At 43.3% G+C, this 21,897-nt stretch overlaps 1 protein-coding gene across 1 annotated transcript in view; it reads left to right on the top strand.

The window, feature by feature from the left end:
- The window catches only part of LOC104408092 (kinesin-like protein KIF26B), a 58,235-nt gene that overhangs the window by 35,455 nt on the left and 883 nt on the right, over window positions 1–21,897 (top strand). The window contains exons 4-7 of the mRNA XM_010017576.1: window positions 852–1,014; window positions 2,147–5,579; window positions 18,827–19,029; window positions 20,440–20,590. Of these exons, the coding sequence (XP_010015878.1) occupies window positions 852–1,014; window positions 2,147–5,579; window positions 18,827–19,029; window positions 20,440–20,590 (3,950 nt within the window). The remainder of the gene's footprint in view (window positions 1–851; window positions 1,015–2,146; window positions 5,580–18,826; window positions 19,030–20,439; window positions 20,591–21,897) is intronic.

Here is a 21,897-nt window from a genome sequence, read left to right as displayed (position 1 = left end):
CCACAACCTTTAATGCAGGAGAAGCTCTCTTCAAAAGGATGACATTTCCCAACTAACCATCCAGTTGTCCTTTACACCTTGTAGCTAAAGCTGTCTTTAAAAATTATATGGTGCATTTTTGACTACAGGATTAGATGATCACCACAGAGTTGTTATATATGCATCATTGTGCTGTTAAAATTCATATTCTTAGTCCAGTCACAGACAGCCCCACAATAAGGCATCAGCATTTCAAAAGTTATCCTTTGCTGAACAATAGAGTAAATGGCAAGAACAGAAAATTTCATTTCTGCCTCAGTAGAAGAAAAGATCTAATATGAAAGAACAACTGTGTGAAGTTTTAAGGCTTGATTGTTTTGTATTTCACTGGCATGACTGGCAGAATTAATTTCAGTGATTTAACTATTATTATTATTGAGTTACCCAGTGCCTTAGAAGGCAAGAAAAAATTTGGGTTCTCTAATCTAATTCATTATCTTCTGATCCTCCAGAGCTGGGCCAAAATTTGCTTGTACACTGTGCACTGGAAAAGGGCAGCAGTTTGACGTTTGCTGCAGTGGCTCCTTCACAGTTAGACTCCAACACTGGTCTGCATTTCTGTATTGGCATTGGTAACAGTACAGAAGGACTGAGGCCAGAAGAAGACAGAAAGGGGGAACTGGGAACAGGAAAGGTGTTTAAATTGTGGTCCAGGGTCTTTCATCATGCTCAGCTGCAGAAATAACAGAGTGCAAATCTAAGGAAGAATACTAATTAGGATCCATTAAAAATAAAAAAAAAATCTTGCTAAGACAGCATCATGGTGGTCAAAGTGAAACACTAATGTAACCTTAATTAATTTTATTTTACAGAGACAGCAAGCTCACCATGTTGCTTCGGGAATCCTTGGGGAACATGAACTGCCGCACCACAATGATAGCTCACATTTCAGCTGCCGCAGGGAACTACGCTGAGACACTGTCCACCATCCAGATTGCATCAAGGGTCCTCAGGATGAAGAAAAAGAAAACTAAGGTAAGACAGTGTATAACTCCCTTCTTGTAATGGCGGAGGAGGGAGGAAGAAGGACCCTGAATGATCCTTAACAGAGCAGAGTGTAACAAAATCAGTAATCGATTCGAAAGTGTGTGGGTTGTATGTACCTTATCCTAAACAAGTGGCTTAGAGCACATAGCAGAGACTAGGAGGGGGAAGTGCTTCAGCTTCAGATAGAAAGGAGTGTGTTCAGACATCTGCTATAGCAGGTTTGTAAGCTGGCCTCATTTAATGGTATAGCTGTCAGAGAGCATTTGTTATCAGTTATGCTTTTAGTGCTAATGAAATAATAAGGAATGACACTGCTGTAGAGTTAAAGAAAATTGGGATTAATTAAGAATTAGATTCTCTGTGCTTTTCAGAGAGAGCAGGAACAAAATAAATGCAAAGCATTGTGTCCATTGCCAGTACTGATAATCCTTTTATTCCCACTGCTTCTAAATATGGATGATAGATTTTTCAGGAATTAGAGTAAGGATGGGCTGTATCCACTTTCATGTTTTAGAGTTCTGGTTCCTTCTGTACAGTTTAAGGTGTGAATTTGTCACACCAAGTGCCTATGGATTGAAAAAACCTTTTGGTCACTGTTTTGAAGAGAGACAAGTGAAGGGATTCAGTCCACACACCATCACAGCAGTTTCCAGAGACCTCTGAGCACATGTTATACAATTCCATACACTGGCAGTATAATCAAATGAGAATTTCCTTTATTTTCTGTGCCTTACATAATGAGTTTTCTTGTTCCTCTTCACATACTACACACACACACACACACACACACACACACACACACACAAAATCAGCAGAGCTTTTGCCAGATATCTGTTTTCTTTGGCTGGGCTCAATTAAGGGAGAGATCCAAATCTATTTGTTCAGTATGGTTTTTTTGGAAGTCTCATAATTTTGAGTGGGACACAGAGTTGGGGCATTGGGTTCTCCACTGAACGCTTTTGTGTGTTTGCAGTAGGGCTATGGATAAAAAGCTTCAGAGTTCTGTGCCTTAGTTTAATTTCCCAGTTTAGATGTGACTGTGACCTTTTTGTGTATGTGCTTTGCGCAAGGAGCTATTTGCCATGCTGAAATGTTGTTGTCTCTCTCTCTCATATTGCAGTACACTTCAAGTTCTTCTGGAGGAGAGAGCTCCTGCGAGGAGGGCAGGATGCGGAGGCCAACCCAGCTGAGGCCTTTCCATTCTAGAAACACCGTTGACCCAGACTTCCCTATTTTGCATTTATCAAGTGATCCTGATTATTCTTCCAGCAGTGAACAGTCATGTGACACAGTGATTTATATTGGCCCCAATGGCACAGCCCTTTCTGATAAGGAATTGACGGATAATGAGGGTCCCCCTGACTTTGTTCCCATAGTTCCTGCTCTGCAAAAGACAAAAAATGAGGGCAGGTTGGAAGAAGTTAGTGAATCAGGGCCCAGCACATCTGAAAGAGACTGCCTGAAGTGCAACACCTTTGCAGAGCTCCAGGAGAGGTTGGATTGCATAGATGGCAGTGAAGAGACCGACAAATTTCCATTTGAAGAGATGCCTGCTCAATTTAGCACAAACCAGATGTCTAAGTGCTCTGTCTCAAGCCAGCTGGCAGAGCTTAGCCATTTACCAGAGTCAGATAAGGAAGATACCATGCCAGAATGTCAGTATCCTGATACAGTAGCCAAGGAAAATACAAATTCAACACCTAGCAAAACGAAGAGAAATCACTCCCCTGTTCCTTCTGGAGCTCTTACTAATGTTTCAACTCCTTCTTCTCCCAGGAGTGTAACAGGCAGCTCTAGTAAAGAGCTTAGCTCTTGTCAGTTAGCACATAGCACCAGCTTGCGGAGCAGCAGAGAAGGTCTCAACACCTGTGGATTTGTGGAAGGCAAACCTCGACCAATGGGTTCACCCCGGCTTGGCATTGCCAGCCTCTCAAAGACATCTGAGTACAAGCCACCAACTTCTCCTTCCCAGAGGTGCAAGGTCTATACACAGAAAGGAGTTCTGCCCAGCTCCACTCCCTCACCAGCTCCTCTGAGTAAGGATACTGGTATGACGTCTAGTGAATCTTTATTGCAGCCAGAAATCCGGACACCACCTGTAGGCATGAGCCCTCAGATCATGAAGAAGTCAGTGTCCTCCAACAACGGGGATTTTGAAGAGACCATTCTTGATGAAAGTCAGCAGCAAGGCATCTCTCCAGAATCCAAGAAGGAGATTCTGAGCACCACCATGGTGACTGTGCAGCAGCCATTAGAGCTGAATGGCGAGGATGAGCTGGTGTTCACCCTTGTAGAAGAGCTAACCATTAGCGGGGTCCTTGACAATGGGCGCCCAACCAGTATCATCAGTTTTAATAGTGACTGCTCTGTGCAAGCTTTGGCCTCTGGGTCTAGGCCAGTCAGTATTATCAGCAGCATATCAGAAGATCTTGAATGTTACTCCAGTGCAGCACCTGTATCTGAAGTCAGTATCACACAGTTCCTTCCACTTCCAAAGTTGGGCCTGGATGACAAACCCCAAGATGATGGCAGCAGGCGCTCATCCATCAGCTCATGGTTGAGTGAAATGAGCACAGGGAGCGATGGTGAACAGTCGTGCCACAGCTTCATAGCCCAGGCATGCTATGGGCATGGGGAAGCAATGGCAGAACCCCCCGTGTCTGAGTTTGTGAGCACCATACAAAGTGCCAGCATGATTTGTTTAAGTGAGAAACAGAAGCCAGTGACTGACAACATGCTTATACTGTCAGAAATGGGGGAGGAAGCTTTCGGCAAAGTGCCACCCATCAAAGGCTGTAAAATATCAGCTCTAGGGAAAACTACTGTCACAATCAAAAATACTGCAAGCCTTAGCAGCTGTGAAGGCTACATCCCTATGAAGACAAACATTACTGTGTATCCATGTATTGCTGTTAATCCCTTCAAAGCACAAGACACTGATGACGCTGTACCAGCAGTAACTGCAGACCCAAAGGTTGTTCATCCCCATGACGGGAGGGAATCCAGTGCTAAGAAGGATATCAAATTTGAAGATCCTTGGCTGAAGAGAGAAGAAGATGTAAAGAGGGACTGCTCTGGGAGCAGTGAAGGGCCAAGGCCTGACAAGGCCACAGTTTCAGCCAAGGCGGAGAACAACACAAAGCAGTCCTCAGTGGACAGGTTCAGCAGCAGCAGTGGGGACACCTCAATCTCCCCAGGACCTGACAGTCTAAAGAGGATTGTGGATGGATGTGAAGTGGCAGCATCTGGCTCAGCAGCCCAAAGCCCTGTTCATTCCAGTGATGGCTTGAAGAATGGTAGCCTCCCTCGAGGGCTCCTGAAGGCAAGCAAGCTGGAGGAGCCTGACAGTCACCTCCATCCTACTGCCACTGACAGCAGTGGAGGCGGCTCTCCTGCCCTCCCCCAGTTTTCTAAGGCTAGCCTTGACAGGAAAATGGTCTCTCCCAAACACTGTGTTCTCACTCGTCCCAAAGGAACCCCTCCTCTGCCACCAGTCAGAAAGTCAAGCTTGGATCAGAAGAACAGAGCCAGCCCCCAGCACAGCACAGCCAGCAGCACCACAAGCAGTCCCTCCAGCCAGCCCGGGTCCTTCCTGGCTAGCTTTCCTGAGGAGCTGAATGCCAAACAGAAAGGCCCTGGCATCGACAGCAGCTGTGGCAGCAGCAGCAGCAAGCTCTTCAGTGCCAAATTGGAGCAGCTCGCGAGCAGGACCAACTCCCTTGGGAGGTCCACAGGAAGCCACTATGAGTGTTTGTCTCTCGAAAGAGCAGGAAGCCTGTCCTCCATGAGCTCCAAAATGAGCCCTGGCAAAGACAGCACCATGCCTCGCACCGGGAGGAGCCTCAGCCGTAGTGTCATGTCCTCGCCCACCAACTCGGGCCTCTCCCATTTGGCAGGTGCCTCTCCAAAAGCCAGCCAGTCAAAGATCTCTGCTGTCAGCAAGCTCCTGCTGGCAAGCCCTAAGGCCCGCAGCCTATCCACCTCTGCAACCAAAACTCTCAGCTTCTCAACCAAGTCACTGCCTCAGTCTGTAGGGCAGAGTTCCAGTTTGCCTCCAAGTGGGAAGAACATGTCCTGGTCAATGCAGTCCCTCAGCAGAAACCGGGGCTGCAGCCTTGCTTCTAAATTGCCCCTTCGGGCTGTCAATGGGCGGATTTCAGAGCTGCTCCAAGGGAGCGCCAGTGCCAGAGGCTTGCAGCTGCGGGGAAGCCCAGAGGCAGAGGAGCGTGGGGGCCTTCCTGGAGATGAGAAGCCAGCTGTTCACATGCTGCCTTCACCTTACAGCAAGATCACCCCTCCTCGGAAACCTCACCGCTGCAGCAGTGGCCACGGGAGTGACAATAGCAGCGTCCTGAGTGGGGAGCTGCCCCCTGCCATGGGGAAAACAGCCCTCTTCTACCATAGCGGGGGGAGCAGTGGCTATGAGAGCATGATGAGGGACAGTGAGGCGACGGGGAGTGGCTCTTCAGCACAAGACTCCATGAGTGAGAACAGCAGCTCCATGAGTGGCAGGTGCCGAGGTCTCAAGAATCCAAAGAAACGATCAAATGCAGGTAAGCTTGTGGTGGTGTGAAAGACAGATGCAGACCAAAGCAGATAACTAGTATGTGGTGGGGGGGTTAGCTCTAAAGGTGAGCTAATTCAGTACCAGCTGTATCTCTTAGCAAAGAAATGAGGCCAGGGTAAGTGTCCTGGGCTTTGAGTCTCTTCCTTTTGCAACATTCACAAATCCTATGTGGATGAATTGCATTTGCAGTGGAGTCTCTCCCTCACCCATTTCACTTAGGTTTACTTCACATGAACAGGAGAACATTTATCCCTAAAACTGGTTAGTATTGCCACATTCAAGTTGTGTTTCACCAGCACTGTATCAGAGTCTTGCTGAATAGCAGTATCTGTTGTGAGGCCACTTTTGCTCTGTGTGTGCTTCGGATGCCCAAAAGTACAAGATGTTCTGCAACTGACACCACCACAGAATTCCTTCTTCCTGCCTAGAAGATGGAATAAAGTTGTGCCCATGCCCTTGATAAATGTCATCCTGCCTCTGAGACTTTTGTTTTTTAACTTTTGAGTTGAGACTCCTTCTTTTCCTAGTAATTTATTGATAACAAATAATAATAGTATATGGGAACTCCTGCACATCAGCACTTGCAAATCTGAAACTTTTTTAGTGATCATAGAAAGGATCAGAAAGACTTCATCGTTGTCCAGATATAATCCCCAGTAGCTTTCACACTACATCAGGACTTTTAAATTAAATTGCAAGAGCCTCATGGGTCATGCCAAGAGTGTGTGCAGTTGCAACTATTACATCTTCCCACCTGAACAAGTTTCAGAAAATTGTAGAACAGGGATGAGAAGCAGTTATCAGCTAGTGACCTCACCTTTTTCCTGGGTGCTGTTTTCCCAGCCTGAAGTGTGAGGGTTGCCCAAGCTGCATTTCGGGAAAAAAAAAAAAAAGCATGTTGGCATTGGAACTGAAGTGCACAAGTATGTGAAATGTCAGTGACTACTTATCTTATGGTAGTGATGGCTGTCCAAAATGTGTTATTCTCATAATGTTCCTAACTCACCAGCCATTCCACTTGCTGGGATACTCAACTCTGGGATTCATTTGCAGTGAATGAACTGAGTAATGCGTAACTCTCCCTCTCTTTATGTTCTTGACTGTGGTAGTAGGAAGAACATGTGCAGCACAGATGTGAATACAAAAGATACTGCTGTTAAAACAATATCCATAAGTGCATGGCTGGTTGTACCTGTTCGGAGGATGCATCTGAAAGTGATCTTTCTACATGGTACCAGCACAGGCCAAGTGATGACATAGTCTTTCTCAAGTTAACTTTGCATGCTATGAGAAAACCTTTCTCCTATCCCTTCAGTTTACATGGTAATTGATTTTCCTTTTTCTAAGGAGCTATTCCTCTAATAGCTTCTTTCAAATATAAACTCTTAAATGGTAACTTGCAAGAAAACAGATGGATGATTTTTACGTTGTGGAAAAGGAAGACAAAACTGTCCAAAGAGATGGCATTTGTGTGTGTGTACTGACAAATGGATTGTGTCTTGTGAAGAAACTGCCCATATATAATATAGACTTTTTCCACAGGACTTTTAGATGCAAAAATTTATCAAGTTCTGTGAAAACAGGCAGCTGTGCAGATGAGGAACAGAGAGGGAATGGCAATCAAAATTTATCCTTATTAGACACTAGAGAATATCCCACCTTCTCTAGGGGAGATACTTTAAAAGAAGACTCTGAGAAAAGCTTCAGGCAGAGATCCTTTAAACTCCAGAGTTCATCCCAGACAGTAGAAGATGAGGATTTATTTACTCTGATGCTCATAAAACTAGTTTCATTTCACTCTTCTCTGCTTTGATAACACATTGGAGGCTGGACAAGGCTAGAGATATGAAGGAGAAAAACATTGTCCTTGTGTTGTAATGACAGGAGAGCTTCAGATCTGTGTTGTACTTTATACCAGGATTATATTTTGGCTCAAAACTTTGGCTTTTGATAGCCACTGTGCAGGACTGAACATTGTGTCAATGGCCATGAATGGGGATTTATGAAGAGAGGACTGTTTTAGACTCAGATTTCAGGTTGCTTTTGTAGCAGTCTGGAAGACACACCTGGAGAGAAGGGGCTTTTCCATGGTCTTGCCAGCCTTCAGCTTACCTGGCAGAAGAGTGACATTGGTTTGTTGTGCTGTGCAGGTATGCAAAGGCAGTGAACAAGGAGGCAAACAGGATCCTTTCCGTAGTGGGGAACATGGGGAGTCTAAGCTTGCTGCTTTTTTGCTGCTGTGTCATATCTGACCTGTCTTTTTCACCAAATACAGTTTTTTTGGCTGGCTGATAGTATAATACCTTTATTCAAATTTCTTGTGTGGGTTACTTCCTCTCTCCTTGGTCATCAATGTTGCAGGTATCTACCTGTTAATGGACTGTAATCTCTAAGGTGTAGGGTTTTCAGTAGAGGGCCTGTGTCTGTAGAAGTTGCCTGCCCTGGTGGGCTCATCATAGCCTGGCATGTTGACCTCCCACAAAGTAATTTACAAAGCTTCTCTCTTAATTCAGCCAGTCACCTGATGTGGAGGTATTCTGAGTGTATCATATCTGATACTTTACTTTTGAGAGTGATTCCCTGGATCAACAAATAATTCCTATATTGTTTTGTATGACTTGTATTTGTGTATAAGTACAACCAGGGTTTTAATGAAAATTTAAAAAAAAAATAAAAATCTTTACCACCTTCCATATGTCTAGCAGGAAACCACTGCCCAGAAATTAATGCGGCCTCACTTTCTTAGAACCCAGCTCCTGTTTGCATTTGGTCCTGCAGCAGTGAAATCATAATTCTGTTTTGTTGTGTTTGATAATGTATGATTTTTCACATCAACAGATTTATGATGGCATAGACCCAGGATTATGACTTCAATGCAGGAGAACATGAAGGAGGAGCTGAAATATAGGGGAGAATAGAGCTGTTCTCAAACGTATTTTTATTGCATAATAAACAAAAAAAATTGCAGAGTTTTGCAATCTTTTGTTCTCTGTAATATCTCCTTTCTGTAGGTCTGTTTAGTATGAATGTTCTTTCTTAAGGAACACTTTTTAATTAAAAAGATAGCAGACAAAGGTTCTGAGCTCCTGAAAGGCAGATATTATTTTAATACATAGTGTCAAGAGCATTGGACCTTTCCTGATTTGTGGTCACAGATCCACTGTGCTGTAATGGATATGACACTATAGATATGCTCATTTAAGGTCAGGCAACCTTGTCCACTTTATTTATGATTATTATTAACAGAAATGCTATCTGTCAGACACGATCAACATGAATCAGCTGAAGGCCCCTGTAAGAGAAGCTATATAGAGTCTTTAAGAGAATCACCAGCAGATCTCACAATTACTTTTGAAGTTCTGACACATTTTTTTATTGAGATTAAGATCTTGTCTTTCAATGCTCTTAAGTGTGTTATTTGTATGTGTAGGTGCTTCTGCCCTGGATGTCATACATGAAGAATCAGACCCACATTGACAGCTTTTGAAAGATAAAGTTAGTACATATCCTTCAGTGTTAGTTTAAATTTTGGGTTCTGCCTGGGTACCTGTACAGTTCACAGACAGCCCAGTATTGCATGTACAAAATTAAAATAAAACAAAATCAAAAACAAAAACAAACAAACAAAAAAAAATTTCCTCTTACATTCTGGTACCTATTGAAAAGCCATGTGTTTAAGTCGTGAAGCACATAAGCCTTTCCCCTGAAGTTACCCTATCCATTTAATAAACATTCAATTTTTTCTAGCATTTAACATTGGTCCTATAATATCATATCAGCATATATTGCCCCAAAGAGACTGCTTGTGGCAGAAACAAAGCTATTTAGCCCTGACCTATGGTTGTACAGCTTTGTACAGCTGCTCTTTAATCCACCTTGTGGTGTAAGTATTATTCCAGAACCTACTTTACAGGCAGAGAAATGAAGGCAGAGAACTTTACTGGCTTGCCCAGTGCCTACAGTTGAGAGCCAGATCCAGGGTTAAATTACAAGTACCCTTGACTCCTAACCTCAACCCCAATTGACTTGGCTGCATATCCTCCCCTGCCCTTGCTGAGCAGTGGAGAAGAGGGTTTCACTTCTTTTTGAGTCAGGCCCTTCCTCCCTCTCTGCCCACAAGCATTTGTGCAACTGCATTTTCTCTGATTTCTTTGTTCACTCCTTTAGCCTTTTCCCTGTAAGCAACAGTTGGCATCTCAGCCGTATTTCTGGCTCTGGCTCTAGTCTCCTCTCTCTTGGATAGGCAGTGCTGTTTTGAGCAGGTCACTGAAGTGTTAGGGCATAGTTTGTACAGTCATCACTAGCACAGTTTTATCTTATTTTTTAATTCTTCAGCAATTTCAAGCACAATGGCACATTGCTGTTCCATGGAAAGGCAATGATAAGGGTGCTTTTATAATACGTACTCCTGTATGTGGTAAGGAAATGCATTCTGGCTAAACTCCATTTTACCCAAGCCATATTTGTATCCTGAGAACCCAACAGGTATGAGAGGGAGGCAGTCATGATGGCAGATTAGGACTTGCAAGATCTGTATTATATTCTCTGGTGTGCTGCTGGTTCTCTGTATCACCTTGGGCAACTTGTGTAATTTCTATGTTCTCTGGTTACCAGCTGATAAAACTAGATAATGGTGTTGTGAAAAAAAAGTAGGAGCAGGGTCCTTAGATCAGAAGTGATACCCACCTGCTTTTTCCTCTTCTGCTTTGTTTTTTAGCATCTTTCTCCTAGTTTAGTTTGGATGTATTTAGGCATTACTTTAAAATAGTTCTCAACGCAAAGCATAATTAGATGATTTCAAGAGATGCAGCTTTGATGCTGTCTCCAGGTTCTGCCTCCTGTAAGCCAACAGCAAATCGAGAGCCCAGGCTCTAATGAGGTTTACCCAGTAAAGCCAAGTCCTGTTTGCATTATCACGTAATGTGCACTTACGCCTCATTACTGCCTTTTACCACGCTCTCCTACAGACCTTATTTATTGGTTCCTGTCCGTTACAATGTTTCAGAGCTCCCTGTAAGGAGACCTTCTCTGGGGACTGTAGAACATGAGGGGCTCTGAGAGCATTCATCATAGATGAGGCTTTTCATGGAGACTTCAGAGATCCTCCTGAGGCTGTTTCCTTTCCTGTTCGCTCTGGGACTAGAGATGGGTGCCAAAGAGAGTCCCTATGCCATACGGCATCGAGTTAGACATAAGGGCTTCAGTCTATCACTGCTTGCAGTGGTCTGCCAAGACAGACAGACCTCTGCTGAGGAGTGTGTCTCCTTTGATTTCTCTAGTTGAGATTTTTCAGAGCTGAGTCTGAGGCTGGAGTTTTTGTTGGTGCTGGGGCCAGTGCCAGTAGGTGAAACACTCAGGGCAGTGCTCTGTGGCCTAAGCAGGCCTGGGGGAGCAGCCAACGTGCAGAAGTTATAATGCACCAACCAGTGTGGATCATTGCCTGTTGGCTTTGTGCACAGACCCACTCAGCAGGGCAGAGACCCAGGACTCGTGGGAAGGAGGGAGACAGTCAAAGAGGTGAGGCTTAGGGGAGAAAGTCCTCACCTGTAAGGTGCTTTGAAGTTGTCTCAGTCTGGGCCTGTTCAGCCTTCCTGAACATTATCAGTGAGCATCAGAAAAAAAAAAATCTAAGGGTTGCTACTGAAAGTAAGGCCAAGTAGAAACAAGACTGGGGGAAAATTAAGGTTTCTAAATACAGACTTCCTGAAGTTTAAATTTGTGCCCTGAGTTGGAGTTGTGTATCTTAGCATTTGCAGGACCCTGCTTTTGTCAGTACAGGATAGTATTGGTGTACACATGTGTGTGTTTTTGGACACATGCTTGAATCTTTTTTGTATGGGGAACCTGTCTGTGTATAGATAATTAAAGATTCCTGCTGCAGCATTTTATGGCCTTTGCAGTAAAGTTTCATGACTCCTTGCGGCTCTTTCTCAGTACTGATTTTCACCACCAAAGCAGAGCAAATTGCTACATGATTTTAAACACTTTAATAAAAAGACAGACTATTAAGACATGACAATAATTATCCACAATTAGAGTACATTTTTCTCTCTTCCTTGTGTACTCTGAGTTTCACTGGTGGGATGGTTTTAAAAATGGAAATGTAGAGGTTCCTGGAAAGCCCTGAAAACTCTATATTCAAACATATTCACTTTCTGGAAGCGCTTAGTCCTGCCTGTGAAAGCAGCAGTAAAAGCTAGAGGCTGAATCCATGGGCTGTAAATTATGAAAGTCCATCTCCAACCAGTATTACAAAGCATCACATTTTGAAACGTGGCCAACATCATAATGATGAAACAAAACACCAACAGAAGAGTCTGAGCTTTTCTTGTTGAATCCTAGTGAAAAGGAATTTGGTTTATATTTAGACTGCCTAAGGCACAGTGTGGGGAACTGAAAATTGCCCTTCATATCACAAAGCCATAGGGCATCTCCAGTGTTTCTACTTTAGCTTGCTTACAAGTGATGGCAGCTAATTGATACCCTGCATTATAGCTTTACCATGACAAAGGATGTATAGAATTATACAGGAAAAAGCTGTTTGCATGCAGGTGACCACTTTATACATGTGATTGCTGGCTGGACAACCCTGCGGTGGGCAGAGGGAGGGGAAGTGTGGGCTTCAGCTCCAGTTTTTTTGTTGTTCATTAAAACAACAGCATTGATTTTCCCAGGTCAAAGCCAGGCCATTTCATGCAGCAAATCTGTGTTGAAAGGGATCAGAGTAATCATTTTTTACACGCTTGACTACTGCATGCCAGCACTGAGCTTTCAGCCACATGAACATAGGAATGATTTAATAGAGGAAATGGCAGCAGGCTATTGTGCACGGTGAAGGCTCCATGTAACATGCATGACTGAATGGCACACCATTAGACTGGGTGTAAATAAAACCTGCTTCTGACACTGCCACAGAATTAGCTCACTGGAATGCCTCCACCACTGTCCTGTTGGGAGCTAATGCTTTGGCTGCAGAGCCCCTTCCTTCTCCCTCCAGCCTCTGCCTTTGCTGGCCAAGTGACTGGTGTAGCTATTTAGTGCAGTACTGTAGTAGCCATAATCAGCTCCTTAAATAATGCCATAATGCTGACAGATACCTGTTAAACCAAAATCCAGCCCAAAGTGAGATAAATATTTAGAAGAGACTCTGGTCATTTTTTGCTAGGAATCATGGGTGCTGAAACCTCATACCGCTGTGATGTGTGCATCTTCCCTTTAGCATCTCTCAGATTATTCGTCAACCTGCCATGCTGCAGGAGGGCTGCTTCCTGGTCTGGTTTCAGCCATGCTCATTCACCATCTCTAAACTGCCCTGAAAAGCTCCTTTTAAAGTGAGACAGTAATTCAGGAAGCAAGGGTAAGAAGTTAACTGGGTGGGGAGAAAAAAATTAGAAGTAGGCTGTACCAGCATATTCCTTACAACAGTACAGAAACAATATATCTAATACAGGTATGGACAGGAGATTATAAGCAAGGGTTACTTTATTCCTGTGTACAATAAGGAGTGATTTCTAGCCTCAAGTGTCCTTGTAGTTTTTATCGATTCACGACAGCTGGATTGCATATAAGTCTATACAGAATATGGCCTGATTTATTTTACAGTGAGGTGGACTTTGAAGATTTTCTTCTCAATGGTGCCTGTCAGTGTTTCCTATTCCATGTGTTCCAGTGCAACAGGGTCCTTCCTATGTAATCTGTGTTGTCAGGATGAGCAAATGGTGCTTAGATTTTCTGGTTTGGATTCTTTTGTGTTTGGTCTACTGACCTCAAGATGGGCACTCTAAATACTTCTGATGAAGTCTCCACACCTTCAGAAGGGCCTTCAACTTGAAATCATTGGCAATGTCTTCAGTAATTGGGAGGAGAACTGTGCAAACTGTATGAAAATCCAAGGAGTGAATAGCTTTCTGCTGTACACTGGGAAGTGCACTATAAAATAAACTACGAGAAAGAAGGTCAAAATAATGGGGAGGAATTGGTTCAGTCAAGGACAACTGCCTGTGAGGGCAGATTTCCTTAGGAAATGGGAATGAGAGGAGAAGTCAGCATTGTGTTTTCAACTCAAACAAAGCAGAAGCCCTGTTGTCAGGCGGTGAGGATCAGCAGGATAAACAGGACAACTAATCTTTGCTAGTAAGCAAGCAGTTTGACGCTACAGTTGAGGTTGATGCTATAGCTACTGGAAGCACAATATTTCTTGGAAATGAAGCCTCAGAAGGAATGGTGGGAGCTTAGGGGTATTGCTCTGCTTAGCCAGGATTGTTTTTTATAATCTCCTTGAGTTTGGATGGACTGCCTAGTGAGAAAAAACAAGGTGCTGAATAACAAGTTCTGTACAGAAAGGCAATTTACTTCCCATAACGTTAAGTGCAGTGGGGAATAGCTTTGGCTCCACATCCTGCCTTTGAGCACACGCTATAAACTTCCTAAATTACGATGTATCAAGTTACACTTTCATTTTCTGTTTGAAACACCTTGAAATTTCTAGGGCAGCAGTTGTTTTACATCCCAGAAGCAAAACAGATATATCCTGCTTTGAAGGGATAAGTATCATGCTCCTTTTCATTCAGATTTTGCATTTACACTTTTTACCTTTACCTTTTTCACAGAAAAGATGCTCAGCCTGGGATGTGTGCTTAGAAAGCAATCTGAGGGGAACACTCCAAAATACACAGTACTTAAGCAAAACTGCTGTGTCAGAAACAGTACGTCAACACATACTTTTATGAGCACACATCCCTGTGCAATTGGGATGCAGTTGGGCAATTTTTCTGAGGTCAATGAGTCTTCTTACTGTTAAAGTTACCTTTACATACCTAGCTGGCTTGGTCTGTGTTTCTAATACCTTAAGGCTTCTCTGGGCTTATCTTTGCTGAAGTATATTGTTGCTTCAGAGCTACTCTTCTGTCAGATCTGCTTTCACACTGCACACCTTCTCTGCTGTGTTACTTCTTCTATCTCTATTATAACCTGGCCAAACCTTAGCCTATAGCTCAGGTAGAGCAACAGATCTGTTGCAAAAGCAAATCTTGTGTTCTGTGCATTTTCAGGGCTATTTCACAGCCTGGTTATTCAAACTCAAGAGAGGTTATTCTGAGTGTGGATAAATTCAAACCAAGTGAAAAACATTTCTTCCAAGACATTTAGGAAATGGCATGTTGCTTTACATGCTGTATGGTCATAAATGGAAGTGTCATTATTCTGTCCTGGGTTGAGCTTAAAGGATTTCTTTCAGATCGATTTTTGGTAGGTATACATTTTTTTTTTTTAGTGGAGGAATGAATCTCATCTGTGTGGTGGGAGGGTCAGCTGGTTTTGCCAGGGTGCTGGGCAGAGAGTACGCTTCCCCAGTCCCAGTCAGTGGGGCAGAGACAGGAAGGGACCTCCTGAGAGCTGCTCCTGCTGAGCTCCCGGCTGCCCACTGTCTTCATAAGACATGTTGGGAAGTAGGAGTGGTGTGCTGTGATTCCTACAAAGCATTTTATTTATTATACAGTCAAAGTTTATGAGATCCTAACCCCATCGAGTGCTCTAAATAAATTCGGGACTTCAAATGGGTATTTTCTATGTAAATGAGAAACTGTATTAATTTTAACAGTTTAATTATTGTGTCTGTGTGTTGATATGGATGAGTAAGCTGTCAGCTGCTTTCTGACACTCACCCTGAAGCTCTGCTTTGGCTAGATCTCCTTACTGATCCCAATAAAGGTGAAATCAGAAAAAAGCAGAGGCTAAAAAGGAGAGGCCAGTGGCAGGAGTTTCCTGTCAAAAGACACCATTATTTTCTGTACCTAGGCTAATAAACACCCTATTAATTAGTGCATGTTTAGCATAAACTAGATCCGATTTTGCCTCACTGCAAAGGTGCAGGAGATCTTTTGTTTCGTTTCTCCCCATAGCACTCTAAACCTCAGGTAAATCATCCTGAGACAGCATTTAAGGCTCAGATAAAAAGATGTTCCTCTTTCTTCTCTGCCTTGCACACAAACGTACCCGCTGAGAGACGTGCATGGGTGTCCCCTTGTGTCCTGAAGGGGCAGACGCCATGACTCGGCCGCCTCCGGCTGCTCTGCCCTGCCACGTTGCTTTGGCTTTGCTTTGTTGTGATAACCCACGGGCTGCCCAGGCGTGAGCTCTGGTTAGAAAAACATAATGAGCTCATGTTAGCATGTCTCCTGCTGCTACTGTAGTCTCTGCTGCCTCTCCACCAAGAGGTAAGCACTATTAGCTGGAGCCTCAGGCTGGACCCCTCTTTACAGACCACAGGCTTCTGTTTCTCGTTAAGCCAAATGGGTATGAATGGGAACTAAATGAAAAAAACATTTACCACTACATTCCTGTACATCGTACCATGGTGACATCTGTTTTGCTTTGCTCCAGGTAAAAGCCTGACATTGTTCTCATGGTGAAGTGAATTTGAGCCATCCACCTGTATTCCCAGAGTGCCTCAGGCCTGTGCTTGGCGCTGGTTGGTGATGCATTTTTTCCAGTGGGGGTGGTTTGAAAGTGCCCCGTTACACAAGAAGGCAGTGCTGACGGCCAGAGTGGGGAAAAAAGAAAGAGGGAAGAAAATCAGGCATCACAGAGAAAAGGACTACTTTAGTCATAGTTCAGCCATGCATGGGAGAGCTGGACAGAAGGAATTTCCAGTCTGCTCAGTTGCTTCCTTAAAATGCTAGAGCTAGTCCGCAGGCATGGCATGAAAGGAGATGTGACCATCAGTGCAGGGTACAAAGTAAAAAGTATTAGGGGCATTTGGCTACATTACATAAGAGGTCAGATCTGCTGCTTGTGTTGCTAGCTCTGAAAGTTGATGAGCACCAAAGATAGGAAAGAGATTGCTTTTACACTCAGACAAAATTTGAAAGACTGCTGCTGTGAGACACCATGGCCAAGAGCCTAAGAAGTATTCTTAAAAGTATTTAATGCCTAAATCCTTTTGAGTGACATTAGGGATGTACTCAGTGCCTTTCACATCCAAGCAAGTGGAGGGCTTGTTTCCCAGGAGGGGCTGAGCCTATTGCAGGATCTCTTCCTACAAGTAACATTTAATAGCCTACCACCCTGTCTCACCTCCTTTCAAGTATGCAGCTGCTCTCACCATTTAGTTCCCTTTCTTTAGAATTGCTGACAAGTCACCCTGAGCGTTGCAGTTTGTTGGGATCTTCCCAAACTTGTCTCTCTTGTTGTTATCGCTTTTTAGCTATGGTATTGGATCAGATCTTGCTTTTCTTTTTATCAAGATCTGATTCTTGTCTTGATCAGGCAGTTTAATCTAGAGATCAACTAAAATGCATTCAAGGTAAGCAAATGCTGACACTGACTTCCAGTGACTGGTACGACAGGTCTAAAATAACTCCTACTTGCTCGTATTTGTAAGTCTGCATTTGTTCTGGCATGGACTTCTTTTCTGGGCTGCAGTTTGAGCAGTAAATACAACTATGATAGGTATCACAGGATGAGCAGTCTGGATCTCAAGCCTTTTGGTAGAAAAGCCTTGTCTATCCATCTTCGCTGTGCTTTCTTTTTCCTGTATAGAGTTATCTCAGGTGCATTCAAATAAAAGCTCTGTAGACTAGGTTTCCAGACAGTCAGCAAGAGACCATTCTCATCCATTTTAGAGCTAGCATTTACAAGTTAATTGCTGGTTACTAACTACTGGTTTCTAGCACAGGTTTCTGCACTCAGAATTCAATGGGATAAGATACAATAGTTCACGAAGTCAGTAGAGAAACAGACTCCCATGAATGAAACTAGATAATGCTTTGTTACTTGCAAATCAGAAAACTAGGCAGTCAATAGAAATTTTTTGTTTGGGTTTTTTGTTTTTAGCTTTTATTGAAGCACCAAGTTGTCAGACATGTTGAAGCTATTTACATTCAAGTTTCAATAAATGTAGTGCTAGAGAGTCCTCTAAATGATTTCATCTTTATTTTTATCTTTTATTTTTAAAATAAAATTTACATCCCTTCCCTGCTGACATCAGTTTTGTTCTTGCAAGAGAGTCATTTAGTAGTTTCATTCAAACTTAGTGGCTTAGGCCTTTTTTGGGGGGTGTGGTGGTGGTTCTCCCATCCCTTCTATTCCTGCTGTCTCCTAGGGGAGACCCTGCAGGATTTGTCAGCTACACAGTTGGTTTTGGTTTGGTTTTTTTTTTTTTTTCAAAAGCAACAACAACCAGCCATTGCTCTGGGTGTACTAAACCAAGCAAGGGCATGGAAACTGTTGGTTTTCTTTCTTGTGTCTGCTCTTTCTCCCAGCAACCTGTATGCACAACTTCCTTACTGCTGCCATCAGGCCACTGACATACTTTTTCTCCCTTACTTTATCTTTAGGCCTTGATTTGGGAGCTCACATGACAAATCTTTCAATATAGTGTAGGCTTTATCAACCATGATACATTTTCAGCTATTGCAGTGCTCTCATTTACTGGTGTTATAAAGCAGGGTAGGTGTGCATGAGCACTGGTATTGAAGCGGACACAGTGACTAACCTTTCTGCCAGCCAATCATTCTTGCTTCTGTTTTGCCCATCACCAGTGCTGCAGTAAGTGCACAAGTGGGAATCGTTTCAGAAGAATATTCTACTGAACAGAGGCAAGGCTAATGCATCTCTGGTGGCAACCACCAAGCTTTACTTACTGCAGGCATTTTGTCCTCTAGCATTTTCACTGCCCTAGCCAGCCTACAGTCATGTTATACAAAGAACTAAGTGGTGGTATATTGACACTCTGCTCCAGCATAGTAAAAGAACTTTTGGGTGTCAAAGTGCTTTTTGTGCTGTGATTGAAAAAATCCCAAAATGATACCTCCCCTGTAGATGGTCCATGCAGAGGCTGGCTAATGCTTGTCCTTAGACTGTAAGAGCCAGTACCAGGAAAGCATAGGAAGACCAGTTCCCACGCGCTGCTCTGGTCCTTCACTGGCACACCTCTACGCACTGAGACCTGAGCAAAGGTAAGTAGGCACAAGCTCTGGAAACTTTAAGGTACATATGCCCTCTGAGGGTCAAATCCTGGAGTCAGACACCAAAGAACGTGTGAGGATCTGACTCACAGTGAGTGGGTACAGCACATGGCAGGTACAGCTCCCATGGACTACCAGGGTTTTTGCTACATTTTCTTCTGTGTGTAAGAAGGGCGAGTGCATATTGTTTCTAGACATTGCTGCAGATGGAGCAAAAAGGAGAGGCAATAACTCTTCTGGTATGAAATAGCACTTTCTGCATTTACAGGTTCACAGAGACGGAGGCTTATTCCAGCTTTATCACTTGATACCACTTCCCCAGCAAGGAAGCCTGCCAACAGCCCTGGAGTCCGCTGGGTTGATGGGCCTCTGCGAAGTGGGCAGAGGGGGCTGGGGGAGCCCTTTGAGATCAAAGTCTATGAGATAGATGATGTGGAGAGACTGCAGCGACGACGAGGTGCAAACAGCAAGGTGAGTGCAATCCACGTAACTTGTCTCCCTCCTCCTGGAGGGTGTAAGAGGTGGAATTGAGATTATGCAGTCAGAAATGTGTAGTATCATATATGGTTAATTCAAGAGGCAGCAAAACCTATTATCTCATTTAAAGCAGTTATGACTCAAGTTATGCCTTCTTCCGTAGCTGCTAATGGACGTTGGTACCTCGCATTTTTGCCCCTTGCTTATAGTCTTGGTGGTTTCTGTGCTCTAGCATCTTGTCACAACTGTCCTTTAAGGCTGCAATGGTGCCTCAAGTGCTGTGATGGTATTTTTTTCAGGATATCTAATGTCTTCCTTCTAATTTGTTCCTGCCAGCCTAGGGCCTCCAAATTTACAAAAAGATGAGGGAATTGTAAAGGTCTGCTCTTGAGAAGTATGATTGGGAAGAGTATCTGAAGTTGGTGGAATAGCACCAGTTTTAGACTACTGTGGATATAGACTTTATTATTATTTTAAGGCGCTTTTTCTTCCTAGCCCCTGTTGCTTCCTAGCCCCTAACCTGTAGGTTAGGCTGTTTGTGATGTTGTTCTCTGATGCGATTTTGTATGGAGAAAAACATTACTTGTTTGGGTGGGATTTCTATTGCACTTCACCCACACAGCAGATTTGTCTACAGAGCAGAAGGCAGAATAGTGTTGAGATCTTCACACAGGCTTGGAGGAGGATAGTTCTGGTATTGGGAATGCTGCCAGAGTAGTGAAGGTAGCACAGCCCTTACTGTGGGCTCACTTACTATACATCTTGATGGCTGCCACCCCTCAGAAGTCATGTGAGGCCAGGCTGGATATCGCCAGACAGCACTGCACCCTGTGCTGTTACTGTGCCTCATATCTTTACAGGAAATCATATCTTTACAGAATATCTTCTTTATTAATAATTGTAAGTTTCTAGATCTTTTCATAGCCCATTCCCTTTGTTTAAAGATGCTTTAAATTTGATATTGCTACCAGTTCTCTTATTTTATATGACTACTGCATTTTTTATGCTCCAAACAGAGAGATGTATTCAGGATTATAATACACCAAGCAATGGATTTCCTTCTCCCAGCGCTTAGATCTTCTTAGCCAAACTTCTGGTGTGAAAACCAGAAATGTTTTGCTACAGTTAATCTGTTTTCAAGATGCTGCCTGTTATTAATTATTATGGTTTATTATTAACTATCATTGCGAAGTCTCCAAAGCTCACTGAAGGAAAACATCAAAACCAAACAAAAGCAATAAAAATAAACCAGATGATTAATGATTTCATGTGGTGATTCATACACTCCAGAGTAAATGGCTTATTGTCAGTATTATTGATAGGAGGATGATTTAACTGAATGGATCTGGGTATTTCTTTTCCTCTTCACTTATTCCTTCCCTGCTCCTTTTTCCCCATTGGCAGGAGCTGATATGTTTCAATGCCAAGCTGAAAATCCTGGAGCATCGCCAGCAGAGAATTGCTGAGATCAAGGCCAAGTATGAGTGGTTAATGAGAGAACTGGAGGTGACCAAACAGTACCTGATGCTGGATCCTAATAAATGGCTCAGTGAATGTAAGGACGTTGTTTTATTGCCTGGAGTCATACATGTCCTTTGGCTTATTTGAGGGATGGGGCAGGAGGGGAAGACAGAAGGGAGCAGAGATGTTTGCTAAGCATGAGGTGTGAGCAATGTGTTTAATGTTTGTAAACTAAAATGGACCAACATGTGACCTAAGGGCAAGGTTTAAATTGACTGTACTTCTAGAACTAGTCCCTGTAATTCTCACTAAATGTTGACAGTAGAACTGAACAATTCTTTTTGCCTGAGAGCTGAATGTTGAAATGGTACAGCATTGAGGTGGTGAATATTGCCACTAGTAGGTTAACGTTTACGCATTTCAGTCCACGGCTCCTGAAAATAGGATTTTATTTTTTTTCCCCCTCAGATCACTCAGACATGTAAGCAGTATTATAAATCTGCTGTTCTACCACAAAATAACACTGTGGAGCAAACTTGTCTCTCTGCACCAGTGGGCTTACATGAAAAATGAATTTAGCCCATTTTTTGTAACTATAGATGTGTAAAGTTCAGAGAGCTTAAAGGGTATTCACATTCAAATGAAGAAAGGCCTCATCAGCTCAAAGGGAAAAAGATGAGGAGTACTGCAGTAATTGTACAATAGTTTTTAGTATTAGCAGGCAGATGAGTTCATATCAAAGAGTTACAGGAAAAACAATGATGTAAAATTTATTTAGCATAATTGCAGGTGGCAGAAGGAGGTTGGCTGGTGTGTTCTCTTTAAAGCATACTAACTCTTCCTTTGACAGCTGCCCTAAGTTAACACTAGACTGGTACATCCTGCAAAACAACTACATTATATGTTTCAGGATGCTACTAAGGAAGAGAGCTAAAACAACAGATTAAAAAAGAACAGAGAATTTGCCGTACATTTCTATCTACTTTCTGTGTAATGCCTTTGCTTCTGATTCCAGTGTGGTAAGTGCAGAAAGCCTTATGGATGTCATGAACCTCAGGGACCAGATAAGATGGGAAGTGCTGGTTTAGACAATGCATCTTGCACTTGGCTTCCGTGGAAGCCACGGTCAGCTGCCATCTGGCAGCATACGGGCACCGATGTTGGAGTGACTGATACTTATGCCTTTCCTTGCTACTTTAGTGGTCTAATGAGAATCACAGGGAATAGGGAGAGGTGTGAGGAGCAAGTAGGTGTGAGGTTCGTTTCTAACTCTGAGTTCTGAATTCAGCAAAAGACCCGTCCTCCCATGGCAGAGCACCTACTTAAATCTCTTTCTGGTCAGCAGAATATGAGAGTCTGTACATCCTCAGCAATCAACATTTGCTTAAGGGTGAAGGAGTG

Source organism: Nestor notabilis, unplaced genomic scaffold (genome assembly GCF_000696875.1).
Source record: "Nestor notabilis isolate BGI_N333 unplaced genomic scaffold, ASM69687v1 scaffold3967, whole genome shotgun sequence".
Taxonomy (NCBI): domain Eukaryota; kingdom Metazoa; phylum Chordata; class Aves; order Psittaciformes; family Psittacidae; genus Nestor; species Nestor notabilis.
This window is presented reverse-complemented; position numbering and strand designations above follow the sequence as displayed.